At 45.6% G+C, this 14088-nt stretch overlaps 1 protein-coding gene across 1 annotated transcript in view; it reads left to right on the top strand.

Annotated features, from left to right (window-relative positions):
* NDUFA4L2 (NDUFA4 mitochondrial complex associated like 2) overlaps positions 1-14088 on the top strand; it is a 32450-nt gene that overhangs the window by 9640 nt on the left and 8722 nt on the right. The window contains exon 2 of the mRNA XM_080990813.1: positions 5790-5878. Within this exon, the coding sequence (XP_080846939.1) occupies positions 5790-5878 (89 nt within the window). The remainder of the gene's footprint in view (positions 1-5789; positions 5879-14088) is intronic.

The raw sequence follows: 14088 nt of genomic DNA, 5'->3' as shown, positions 1-14088 counted from the left end.
GTCTTAGTGCCGTAGTAAATTGTACTTGCTCTTCCCACCCACCTCTCTACCTTTCCTTTCTTCATTCCCTTTCATTTTCTTTTTCGTAATTTGCATTAGGTAATTCCATCAAGTTGGCGGGGGGGGGGGACACATACATCTGAAAACATGCAAAAAGAGGAGTCAGGAAGAAACCTGCACAAGTACTCAGGTCACATCCTCACAAGAATGCAGGAGTCTGGGAGCAATGACGAGCCAGAGACAGAAGAGTGGGCTAAGCACAACTTTACTGGTGACAGCACACCACTGGTTCAGTGCAGCATAGGGCAAGGTTCTATCCATTGGGCAGCCTACCCCAGCCTGTCCACAGTAGGATTTCACTCCAGGCCACCTCCGCTGGGATGTGCCTCTCACCAGCCGGCCAGGGCCAGGGGCGAGCTCTGGGAGGTGGGCAGGGCTCGCCTGAGACAGCCATAGCATGGAAGCATGACCATCTAGGAACCAGCTCTCTCCCTCCTTCCTGCCCCTGTGGCGTTAGTGTGCAACAAGGGCCTGTCACAGAAAGCAAGATCTTCCCTAGGTATTTCCTATAGCTCCTTAAGGAGACCTATGTACCTAGGGCTGCTTTTTTTCAAGAGGTAATATTCCTGACACCCGCAAAGTTGTTGAGCTTTAGGGGTAAAAATAAAAAGGTAAAGGACCCCTGACAGTTAAGTCCAGTTGCAGACGACTCTGGGGTTGCGGTGCTCATCTTGCTTTACAGGCCGAGGGAGCTGGTGTTTGTCCACAGACAGTTTTTCTGGCTCATGCGGCCAGCATGACTAAGCCGCTTCTGGCAAACCAGAGCAGCGCACGGAAATGCCATTTACCTTCCTGCTGGAGCGTTATATATTTATCTACTTGCACTTTGAGGTGCTTTTGAACTGCTAGGTTGGCAGGAGCAGGGACCGAACAATGGGAGCTCACCCCATCACGGGGATTCGAACCACCAACCTTCTGATCGGCAAGCCCAAGAAGCTCAGTGGTTTAGACCACAGCACCACCCGCGTCCCCCCAAATACAGTGGTTTTCCATCGCGTTGCCATACATCTGGGTTTTCCCTGACATTTTGCTCCTGATGCCATTTCCCCCACGATGCCATTTTTTCACCGGAAACCAGGACATGTCAGGAATTTATGTGATGTATGGCAAACCTAGACCTATCTCACATTGAAGTAAAGCAGCCCTGCTTATCCACGGCCTTGACATCTATCATCTATCTATCTATCTATCTATCTATCTATCTATCTATCATCTATCTATATCTATCTATCATCTATCAATCTATCTGTTTAAGTTTATTTTTAAAATTTGACTAGTGCATTACATAATAACATTTGTAGATTGTTGCTGGATCTGGCCAGTGGCCCATCTGGCCCAGCATCCTGTTCTCCCAGTGGACAACCAGATTCCCATGGGAAGCCTGCAAGCAGGACCTGAACGCAACAGTACTCACCCCTCCGGGATTGAGACGCATGCTGCCTCTGACTGGCTAGTAGCCATGAGTAGGCTCCTCCTCCAGGAGTTTGTTTAACCCTATTTTTAAGGCATCTAAGTTGGTGCCCCCCACCACCTCAGGTGTGAGCAAATTCACTAGTTTAACTATGTGATTGTGGGAAGGACTTCCTTTCATTTTGCCTGCCCTGAATATCCCAACATTCCACTTCACTAGATGCCCCCTAGTTCTGATGTCCTGAGAAAGGCAGAAAAACCTTTCCCTGTCCTCTTTCTCCATGCCATGCATAATGTTATACAAGCCTATTCCTCACCTTTTATCTGAACTAATATAGGGAGCAGTGTCACTGTGGCTGCTACTACCACCAGCTTCCTATCTTGTTGGATCCCTTAAAAACTAACACCCTTTGCTAAGCCTTTAGAAAACACAGAAGAGGACAATCTGAGAGCCTTCATGGCTAAATTTAAATATTAAGCGGCCCTCATGCTTTGTTTACACAACATTTTCTGAGGTACTTTCTGGAACTCTCATTTCAAAAGGCTTTTGAATGGGGTGGGTTGAGGTGGAACAACTTGCATCCTCTGAAATCCTGGAGAACAGGAAAGCCGTTTGGAAAACGCATCAGCAGTACAACGTTCTTCTATCCTCTGCATGGTTCACATGCCGACTTCCATAGTGCCACAGCAGCTTTCTTCCCAGTGGCAGCCAAATTCATACGTTTATCCCCAGTGAGTTGCCCATCCTCAGATGTTCCCCCAGAATTAATAACCCAGAAGACGCCAGCAGCAGATGGTGAAATACGTCTGTAATCCCTGACTCTCTGCAGAGGTGCCAGAAGTCCCTGGGACTGTGGCGTCATTCTTTATTATCCGGTGTGTTTCAGCTAGAAGCCACTGCCAGGTCCACCTGGCATGGGGCCGGCACACAATGTGAAAAAAGGAAAATCATTATTTCTCGACAACTCTAACCTCCTGAATCGCACCTGGCGTCTGCTGAAAGTTGGATGCGCCAAAGGGTGTGAGGTGGGGAGGGTAGCCGTGCCTCCGACTGAGCCTGCTGAGATGTTAAAAGAAAATGGGGAAATGAATGGGACACTGCCTGGTCACAAGCAAAGTTGTGGGGTTCATGGTGGCCAAATTATTCTAGATTCCAGAAGGATGCCAACAAGTCTCCTAATGGGAGATTAAGAATGGAAGCTGCCCTGCCTTTTACCAAGTCAGACCATTGGTCCATCGAGCTCATGGCAGTGGCTGCTCAGGAATGCTCCCTCAGGAATGGATCTTTCCAAGTCCTACCTGGAGGTGCTGGGGATTGAACCTGGGACCTTCTGCATGCAAAGCAGGTACTCTACTGCTGAGCCATGGCCCTTTCTGGACTGGAATAAAATATTCCACGATGGGAATAAAACCTATGAATCCTTATTCCCAACCCTTTCTTGCCCCTTGTGTTACATCAACCCTCAGAGAAAATTATGTGAAGTGACATTCGTTGGGGAGATCTTAGAACAAAATATCTTTGGGATATATATCCCAACAGATAGAATTTTCAGTACCTGGATTCCTAGCCCTGTCAAAGATCACAGCCCGTAATCAATCAGAAAACTCATATTTATGTGAGCGCCTTGCCCCTCTACTTCCCAGATTCCACTCTGTGTTCTGGGGTAGGCAATGTTTTGATTTGCTTCTATAGCAATAGTTAGGATTATAAACTCCTGGCTATTTGTTTCCTAGAGGGCAGGGGGGGAGACACAGAGGTTCATTATGCTCCAAACATCTAGCTGGGCATGAGGGGCCAGTGCAATTTGGGAAAGGTCAAGCGGCTGCTGTATCTGTTTGGATTGAGGCTTTGCACCTTCAGCCTCCTGGGGATTCATATAGCAGGCTAGGAAGGAAATTACCTTGGAATTGGATACAAAAGCTGTTGGCGTTCAGGGCAGCTTCGTTAAATAGGGATGGTAGCTGGAGCCCAAGAGGCAAGCAAACGTAAACATTTTGTGTATGTGGGTGTGCACGTGTGTTGTAGGGATTTGGAGAGACGTGTTGCTGTAGAAAACAGCCTCAGAATCAAACTATTGGCAGGCAAAGTATTCGGCACTGGACATCAAGTTTGGCTGGAAAGCAAGCAATAGTGCACCAGACAGTGGAAATAGGATTGTTCCCCTTGCTGTATGTTCCACAGTAGTCTCTGATCAAACCAGTTCTGAAGGCTTTTGTGACGCTACCCAAACCTGTAAAACCTGCTTACCAGAGGCAAAAGTTGGGATGGGGTACACAACATGAAAAGCAACCATACTCTATCATATCACTTTCAACACTCTGAAAAGCAGCAGTCATCTGTGTCGAGCCTTATGCCCCATTCCAAACCACCACCAGCAACCAATAATGCCCAGCTCGATTAGTTGAGAATACTTTAGCTGGGAGTATTTGGGATGGACATCTCCAGAAGGTGATGCTCCACCCTATGGACCCTCCAATGTGGGGGGTCGCAAAGGTCAGCCTTATACCTCATGCTGTTTAACATCTACATGAAACCACTGAGGAGGATCGTCCGGGAATTTGAACGGCATTGTCATCACTATGCAGATGAAACACCTCTCTATTTATCCTTTGCATCTGCAGCTGAGGCAGTGGATGGTCTAGACTCAGTGATGGACTGGATAAATGCTGGTTAAACTGAAGCTCCACCTGGTTCTTTTGACTGTACTGGTGGGGTCAACCTGTTTTAGGTAGGGTTGCATTCCCTTTAAAGAGGCTGGTGCTCAGTTTGGGGGTTCTTGGATCCACTATGGTCATTCAAGGCACGAGTAGTTTTGGTGTCATGAAGTACCTTCCTTCAGCTTCAGTTGGTGGCCCAACTGTGACCCTGACTAGATATTCAAGGCAAGCAAAGAGAAAATTTTTCTTTACAAAACACATGGGGGAAAGCAAGGATGCAGCTATGCCTCCTGACCAGAAGAAAACATTCTCTACCATGTCCTCTATATCAGCATTTAAGATTAAGCATTTAAGATTTAACCATGCATTGACCACGTACTTTCAGACTGTTGTAACCATATGGACTAGGAACTTTTTATATATTAAAAAAGTTGAAAGAAAGCTGAAATTGTTAGAATGATTATTCCTCTCCAGAAGGTCGTATCCCTATATTCTGTGTTAATTAAACCTCATTCCACAAACTGGTTCCTGGAAAGAGGAAGCCAGTTGGATCTCACCAGACAACATGCTCCATGTCTTGGGTGCCACAGTGGGCAAGGCCCTTCACCACACTTTCACAACAATGACACTTAAGACAATGGGAGGATATGCTAAAGGGCTGCCCACTTCCTTGTCCTCAATGGATGGCAGGACTGTGTGGAAGGAGACATTCCTATAGGAATGCCTGTACCATAAATACCCCTCCCCACCTTCTCACTATATAGAAGGATCTGGCAACTTCTGTTTCAGTGTATCTGAAGAAGTGTGCATGCACACGAAAGCTCATACCAAGAACTAACTTAGTTGGTCTTTAAGGTGCTACTAGAAGGAATATTTTTTATTTTGTACCATAAATAAGCATTAATCCATCTTTTTACTGCTCTCCACTAATTTTGAGAACAGCAGATTGGCTACGAGGTGGTTAAGTAGAAAATGACATTGAGGAAGGAAGGAAGGAAGGAAGGAAGGAAGGAAGGAAGGAAGGAAGGGAGGAAGGAAGATTGGATTGGGGTGTGAGGAAGAAAACTCAGTGTGAACAAGAGAGGTCAAGAATGGGTAAGTGGATTGATAAAAATCAATCTGAGTTGGATGGAGAAGTGCAAAAGTGAAGATACTAAGTGTATCACAATAAATAATGGCTTTCATTTACCAGACAAAGGTGCTCATCTTCTCATCTCCCACAAATAGCAACCACAGCTCCATCAGTTACATCGCTGTTGACAAAATGCCCCTCATAACCATCTCCCTAAGGGCTCAGCAGGCAGAGGGAGAAAATACATGCTTCCTTCTACCGCCCCTGGACTTTCCCACTCACCCACCAATATGCTCCAATATCCAGTGTTAAGAGGCCTTGCTCTCCCCCATCCCGGGTGGTATGGGGAGTGGCAGGCAATTTCTCATCCCCAGATCCAATTCCTCCCCTAGATATGTCTATTTTTCTCCCCCTCTTTTAATTCAGTCACTCAAACTGACAGCTACACTGTGTACTAGAGCTTGGCTATACGATTGCTGTGCCATATTTTCCCTGTAAATCTCCTCATGTGTCAGGGCTCCCTTTAACTCCCCAGTCCCCCTGATAAATATTCATTTTATTTACGTATTTTTCATCTCTCTCTCTCCAGCTCATCCCCCTCATTGGCTTCATTGGACTCGGACTGGGTAGCGCTGCCCTCTACCTCTTGAGGCTGGCCATCTACAGCCCCGATGTGAGGTACGTTTCTGGAGAGAGATCACTACTCGGTTGCAATGAGAATGAGTTAGTCGCAGCATAGTCGCAGGCATCATCATCAGTTTATTCGTATGCCACTCTCCTGTGCTAAACCATGCTCAAAACAACTCACATTCGCAAAGTTTTCAGAATAAAATATAATAACATTTCCAGATCATTCACTGATAGTGGCAAAACATAAATAAAACACAGATAGTAATAGGCCTGATGCTATTAATAGACCTGTGTGGATTTGTAATGCTTTGTTCACCCATTTCTGGTAGGGCATCCACACAATACCATCATTCAATCATAGTCATCCTGAATTCTCCCTGCGCTTCTTCCCACTTCCCCCCCTCCCCAGACCAGGGAGACTTATTTTTCAGAAGAAATGGAAGGTGCAGCCAGTGGTCCCCCCCCCCCAAAAAATAGGTGCTGCTACACATCCATGCCCCCCCACCCCCTTCCCCTGCCACGACTTGCCTGCCCACCCACCCCCTCTCTCCCTCACCGCTTCCCACACTGCTGCCACCACTTCCTGTGGCTGCAGGCATAGCCTCCCAGAGGTGCTTTGGCACCAGTCTTTAACTATCGCCAAAGCACCTCTTACAATCACCTGGAAGACTCTTTGGCGATCGTAAAAGGGTGATGTCAGTAGACATAGATGGAAGTGACCAAGTAATTCTAGCATAATGTTTAGCTGAGGATATCAGCATATGTTTCAATAGTTTTTAAAGAAATAGATCCATGTTCTCAAAATTATGTCAAGAAGGTCTAGCCAGTGCTTAATTTTGAAAGCAAAAGGTGCCTCTGAATAATAATAATAATAATAATAATAATAATAATAATAATAATAATTTATTTCTACTCCACCCATCTGGCTGGGTTTCCCCAGCCACTCTGGGAGGCTTTCAACAGAACATTAAAAACAGAATAAAACTTCAAACATTAAAAACTTCCCTAAAAAGGGCTGCCTTCAGATGTCTTCTAAAAGTCGGGTAGTTGTTTATTTCCTTGACATCTGATGGGAGGGCGTTCCACAGGGCGGGCACCACTACCGAGAAGGCCCTCTGCCTGGTTCCCTGTAACCTTACTTCTCGCAGTGAGGGAACGGCCGGAAGGCCCTCGGCGCTGGACCTCAGTGTCTGGGCTGAATGATGGGGGTGGAGACGCTCCTTCAGGTATACTAGATGTACTGTCTGCCTTGGGAAGGAAGCCCTGCTCAGCTGCTCAGCGGTAAGTGAAAGAGGCTTTGTACATGTCCTATAGTAATCAAGCAACATACATGTGTGAACTATAGACCTACATCTCCCCACCCCATCATTCCAGCACTGCTTTCTACATTGAAGTGGGGCAGAGTCTATACAGTGGGTGTGACTGACCTGCACTGACACCATTGCAAGCCCTTGCACAGTCCCAATAAGTGGTTGTTCCATTCTGCTATTGGGACCCTGTAGTTCCCCAATAGCACACTGGCAAATAGCCAAGGTGGAACTAATGGCTGGATTTGCAGTTTGCACCTGTGCAAAACTGCCCTGAAAAAAAATGGAGGAAGGAACAGCAAAGGGGCAAATGGCTATTCATCCCTCTCTCTCAGTTGCCTATGCCTGCCTGCCAAACACCAGGCCACTGCGCCTCTGGCAAGTGCACCGTGAGTTACCCTTTGAAGATGCCTAATGCTTTTATAATATCTGTTTGCTTCTGCTAAAACTATCATTGATTCAATTTGACACCATCTGCCCAGGGCACTTAGCAAAGCAATTATCAGCTCTAGAGCCCCTGTGCCTGGGATTGAGCTGTGCACACAGCACTTGAACAGACGTCCGGGGATGTTCACCAGCCTCTTAACAGGCATTGGCAAAGCCAGCTCTGGATTTCTGTAGGGCCCTCCATGGGCCCTCCTGGTCCCATTGCGCCCCTAGACAAGAGAAGACCATGTCCTAGAGAATGTACAGTGTGCTTTCCCTTTCCACTGTGTAACCACAGTCAGCTTCAAAAGCCAGGGAATAGGGGGAGGGACTTCCAAGGCAAAGGTGGTTATTTCCACCACTCATGTCATCAATTTCTATTTATTATCTGTGTATATCTGAACCCAAATCCCCTGTGCTAGGGTGGTCAGGGAATTGTAGCACCTCTCTCTCTCTCTCTCTCTCTCTCTCTCTCTCTCTCTCTCTCTCTCTTGTTCTCTTTCTGTTTCTCATGCCCCCTGTTCTCTCTGTGTAGTGGAAACTGAGGCTAATCCCCTTAACAGTTTCTGAGTCCTCCCAGCAAAGGTCTGTCACTACTAACTGCTGGTTCTGGCCAAAGCAATGAAGGAAAAAATAAAACCCAAGGGTTGCTACCATTGAAATTAATGAAGCATAAATGTCTTATGTCCATTAATTTAAATGGATCTAATCTGAGTAGGACTAGCATTGGAAACAACCCCAAGCATGGATGTGGGATGAGGTAGAAGCATCCAGATTTGGTTTCTCTGCCCCTGTCAATGCAAGCACCTTCTTTTATCGTCAGTGCCTGATTCCCACATGGAAAGTTTGGTCTCCTGCTTCCTGTTTAGGGCCAAAGTGTTAAAGGAGCAGGAAGGAGTTCATGAGTGTGTGGGAAAGAGTTTCTCATGGGAACTTTCCTGGCCTTGATCTCCAGGACTGTTTTTTGGGCTTAACCTCTCCCCGTCCCAACCCACATCATGAGCTGCTTGTTCACAAATACCTCAAAGCTAAAATGAAAAACAGCTCTGAGATACTTAATGTTTCAACAACAATCACCCTTAGGAGATGAAATGACAAAGAGAGATTCGCCCCACCCCACCAGTTTATCTTAGCTGGTGTCTCTTGAAATCTCATAGTCCTGTCTCCAGGATTTGAAAGATCTCAAGCCCTGGTCCACCAATCCCTTTCTCCTTACAGTCAAACCATTGTCTGTTATCTTTTTTTTCTTTTGAACCACAGTGTGTCTTCAGCAGCTCATAGGCATGTCTAAACTACAAACTTGCATCAGTTTTACACCAGAGGGATATCTGTGTTTGTCAGTTGCAGCAGAATCAACAAATATTGCTATGGCAGTTTGATACCTTCTTAAAGAAATGGCTTCCTGCAAAGAATCCTGGGGATTGTCATTCAGGAAGATGCTAAATATTCCTCTGGCTCTAAGTCCTGGCCCTAGCCCTGGTTCTAAGCCCTAACCCTAGCCCTGGTCCTGGTCCTGGCCGTGGCCCTGGCTCTAAGCCCTAGCCCTAGCCCTAGCCCTGGCCCTGGCGCTACCTCTACCTCTACCTCTACCTCTACCTCTACCTCCAGGACTTCCATGATGATTGTAGTGCAGAAATGACCAGCATGTATTCCTCTTGCTAGGAGAGTTGGGCACTCTGGAATTAGAGCCAATACCATACTTTCCCACATTAAATCCTTAAAAGTACCAGAAGAGAGCAGACTAGCTAAGGATGTTCCTCTCCCAAATTGACTGACACTTGCTGGGTATAACCTTTTCTATGTATTCGATCAGAAGGATTTGAACCGCTGACCTTCTGATTGGCAAGCCCAAGAGGCTCAGTGCCACCCGCATCCCAAGGTAGGGACTGGTAGGAGGACATCACCAGAGACATTAGTAGGTGACCATCTTTAGCTCCTTGCCATGGAACGTTTCATATGCTGCAGATCAAGTTGCATTTCTGCCAAAGGCACCAGGCCATTCTGGAGAAGGATGTGGGTTTGTTGGTTTGTTTGTCTGTGGTGGTAGGCTGCTCTTATTATTGTATATTGACAGCAGTGTTTTCTGGGACAGGGCTGAGGAAGGACACAATGGAAGAAATATGGGTGGGGAGAGATGGGTTCAGGGCTCGCCCAAGGCATGCTGCTGCCTGAGGCAAAAAACAAAATGGTGCCCTCTACATTGACTGAGTTGGCAGTTGACTCTTACTTCAGCACTGGCATTCTGCACCACATCTGTGATAGAGAGCCACATTAGGAGACCCAGGAGAGACTAGGTGGCAACAAACGAGAATGGCTGTGAGCCTTGGGAGGAACAGCCACCTGTTGCACTTGTCCTATTCTGCCTAATGGTTGGACCAGCCCTGTTATAGATTTGAAAGAGACAGGGGGAGATCTGTGACTAAGACCTGCATAGGTCTCGTCACTGGTACACACATAATTGAGAAAGATTGAATATCCCTGTAAATCCATGGTTATCTAGCCTCTGACCTAGTTCCCATGACCTTGCCCAGAAGGTAGAAATGGAATCTCACCTTTGGGGGAAAGCAGGAGGCTGCAGAGCCTGGAGGCAACCCAAGCTGCTGATGCTCTCACCACAGGGTCTGAGATAGTGTCTTCTTGCCAGGTCCACAGGCATGGTGGATGAACAAGCAAGTGGCAGGGACCATACGCTCATTCCGCAATGAGGTGTGAGGGGCAAATCATACCTGGGGCATCAGTACAGTCACCTTCAGCCTCTGTGGCAAAATAGGCGCAGCAGCACATGGGGCTACTCCTCTCTACAGGTTTTCTTCTCCAATGTACCTGCTCACACATGCCCCAGCAGAACACATCTGCGGCTGGTCCTGGAGCCACGGGTATAATTCCCAGCTCTGTCATTACATTGCAAGGTTAGCCTTTGGCAAGTTGCTGTTTCTCAGCCCCCGTCTCTGTTTTGTAGGGACTAATAATGACAACTCACAGATTCACTAAAGGTGGTAAACACTTCTGCACTTTGCAAGAGTTTTATCAGTAATCATTTTCGATATCAACACAAACAGCCACAGAGATCCCATCAGCAACTCTCCCCATTTCTGGGGATCTTTTTCCTCATGGGCACTGAGCAAGCAGAGCTGGATTAATGCAGTCCAGAGGGAATGTGTGGATAAACAAAGCAATGACCATAGGGATTAAGATATATACACAACTAATCAGAAAAACATGGCCCACTGGCACCTGGTGCCCATTGGGTCTGGTAGGGTGGAAGGTCAACAGAAGGTGGAGACAGAACTAACGACAGAACCAATGTCCTCATCCCTGCTGAGTTCTACAAGGACAGAGACCGAGAAGGGGGGAGGCTGACAGGCAGTGCCATCCCTTGGAATGGATATAAGCAAGGAGGCAGGCAAATGGGGGCAGGCTAAGGTTGGTGGTCCAAGGTCCCATTTTCCTTAATGGACCAGCCTATACTGCCAGACTGGAATGAAGGGGTGACCAAATCTGTCTATTTCAGTTTCTCTCAGTGTCTCATTTTTATTTATTATGTTATATTATTTATTTCACAATGTTTATATACAGCTTGATTGAAAAGGTTTTTCCAACCTTACATTCAGATCTCAAATTTTCCACATCAACTTTTGTTTTTTTTAAACCTCATCATGAAAATTCATCAGCATTTTAGTGTGAACGTCTCTTAAAATATTCATTTTCGTACGCAGTCTTGCCTAATATACACATTTTTGCAAACCAATTTCCCATAATATAATGCATTTTTCTATGTTATTTTCATGAATATATGCATTTTTGTGCACATGACTTGGTTGGAGAACCACACAGAAGAATATGGAACAGTGTGAATTTCAAAAGATGGCTGTGTTTTGGTCCGCATATGGTTTCAGAAAGGTCACTTTTAAATGCAAACCGAATAGAATTTCTCTCCCATCCCAATGGAATGAACAGGAGAGCTGGAGGGATGTAAATTCTGTGGTCAGGTTTAGTGAAATTTAGGGTAGCCAGATGCAAAAGAGAAGAGAGCTCCTACTTATACTTTTAATAGTTGTTTAGAAGATGGAATTTGGTAGGGGTCAGCTTTTCATCTGCCAGCGCTGCACAGGGGAGCCAGGCTGGACCTGTTGAAATTTCCTTTGCTGTATATCTATTAGGAATACAAGAGAGAGCCCTGCTCTGCTTGGCATCAGGTCACTCTAGTGATGAAATTCTAATTGCCTGCCTCTTTCTGAAGCACAACAGCATAACTTAATTTGAAAATACATGGATAAGACAACCAGCAATGGAAGAAATAACAAGAAGGAGCCACACATGGATCTTAGCTAGATGGACAAAACAAACCAGAGGCAAAGAATGACCTAAGGTGGCCTGTGAACTCATACCATTAATAACTGAGGAGACTCCACAGAGGAGCTCAGAGGTGGGACAGCGGGGGGTATGTGGAGAAATTCATTTGATTCACATTTCAGTTTGCACCTGCCTAATTCATACTTCCTGAACCAATATGTGAACTGAAGCACAACTATACCTTGCAATTCTTCTTTGTGCTTCTACAAAATTTGGGATCTTTAATGCCAAAAAAAGCATACAAATATTTGTGCATCAGGGGCAAGTGTGAAAATAAGTAAACTATACAGCAATTATGAAGCAATGTTTAGGAAAATGTATGTATTGGGCAAAATTTCATTAAAAATGTGCATATTAGGAGAAAGTTGTACAAAAAGGCTTGATTTTTGTGGGGCTTAAAGAGAAAAAATCTGCTGTGGAAATAGGCAGACTGAATTGAAGCTTGGAAAAAATGGGAAATTGAGAGAAACCTAAATTGACCGATTCATTTATCAGCAGCTCAGAGTATAAGGTGCAACTTTAGGATGGGGTGGCTTTGTTATTTTTAAAGGCTGGAAATCCCTGGCATAAAAGGAGTTGTGTTTGGGTGCACAGAATGAAAGAGAAAGACTGAGATGGGATGGCAGGATATTCGTTTGTTGTTCACTGACAGGCAGATACCTAAATATCTATACATGTGAGACCAGCCGTACAGATTACCGAATATCCTGGAGAGAGGCACGCGTGTGCCTGTGTGGCGGAGGGCAAATGTGGCTTCTCCAGGGGACCCACGTGCTCGGTTCATTTCCTCCTTTTGGATCCACAGCTACAAGCAGCTGGAGTTCTAATATGGCTCCATGCCTGGCAGTCTCCCCAGCAGCCAGTTGTCATAGCTACAGGAGTTCACAGGAGTCTCTCAAGTTTTTTTTAGTGTTAATTTTGAAGGCTTAATTCCATCTCTTCAGCTTCACACATGGAGATCTTGTCCTTGTTCTCCTTAACACCCAGTGTGAGGTATCTGTGACTGCTTCAGAGTAAGGACTGCTGGGCGGGGGGGGGGGGGTTTGACTGGAAGTTAGAAGACAAGTAGTAGGAGCTGAAACCAATTTGCTTGAAAATATCTCATCAGAGAATTGGTATGCAAAATAGTCACAGTATTCTGAATATTCAAATATTTACTGGACTTCCTCTGAATATTTTACATCTGCATACAACACCTGGTTGTATTTGATCTGAGTGTTTAGTACTGGACAATTTTTGAGAGCCATTGTACAATGGTATTTTATATTTGACAGTTGGCATGCAATAGCATTTAAATAGTATTTCTTTATTTGGTGCCAACATCATGTAATGGTTAGAATGTCAAATTAGAATCAGGGAGATGAGGGTTCAAAAGCCTGCTCAGCCATGATGCTCTCTGCAGGGCCATGGGCCATGTATTCTCTCAGAATTACCTCATAATGTTATCACAAGGATGAGGCAGTGGGGAGAATAATGTACACCACCACGAGTTCCTTGGAGGAAGGTTGGGATAAAAATGTGATAAATAATATTTGACCGTATTTGATTATAGCTGGCATATGGATATTTGCCTGTATTTGACAGATGTCATGTGGTAGTATTAGTGTTTGACAGTTAACAGCTTGATGAAATTTCATATTTGATACCTGCCAAAATCAAAGCAGTCAGGAAATGCCAAAGTGTCTAGTGTTCTAAAATACTGAGGTAAATTTTCACATTCAGAATTTGAATTACCCACTGGGTATATCATGATTTGCAATCACCTACTCCAGCTAGACCCAGGCAAGTTGGGATACTCCACAATATCCCAAGATATTAGTGAGCAAGGATCTCACAACTTGCCTGCAAATCATTGCTCAGGTTGTAGCCATCACCCACCTCAATGCTGTCCACCCATAATGCTCCTGATTGTCCCACCCTCATCCTGTCTAGAACCAACAGCAGGGACTGAAATACACAGCCTTTATAGCATAGCCTTGTGTCAAACAAGGCAGTACTATAGCAGCTGTAGACTGGGCTCTCCTTGTCTCTTTCTAGCCTTAGACTTTGTGGCCCTTAAGCTTAAATCCTGAGTAAAGGTAAAGGTAAAGGGACCCCTGACCATTAGGCCCAGTCGTGGCCGACTCTGGGGTTGCGGCGCTCATCTCGCTTTGTTGGCCGAAGGAGCCGGCA

Source organism: Podarcis pityusensis (assembly GCF_964106645.2).
Source record: "Podarcis pityusensis genome assembly, chromosome: 2".
In the NCBI taxonomy this organism is placed as follows: domain Eukaryota; kingdom Metazoa; phylum Chordata; class Lepidosauria; order Squamata; family Lacertidae; genus Podarcis; species Podarcis pityusensis.
Note: the sequence above shows the minus strand (reverse complement) of the source record. Positions and strands in the feature narration are given on the sequence as shown.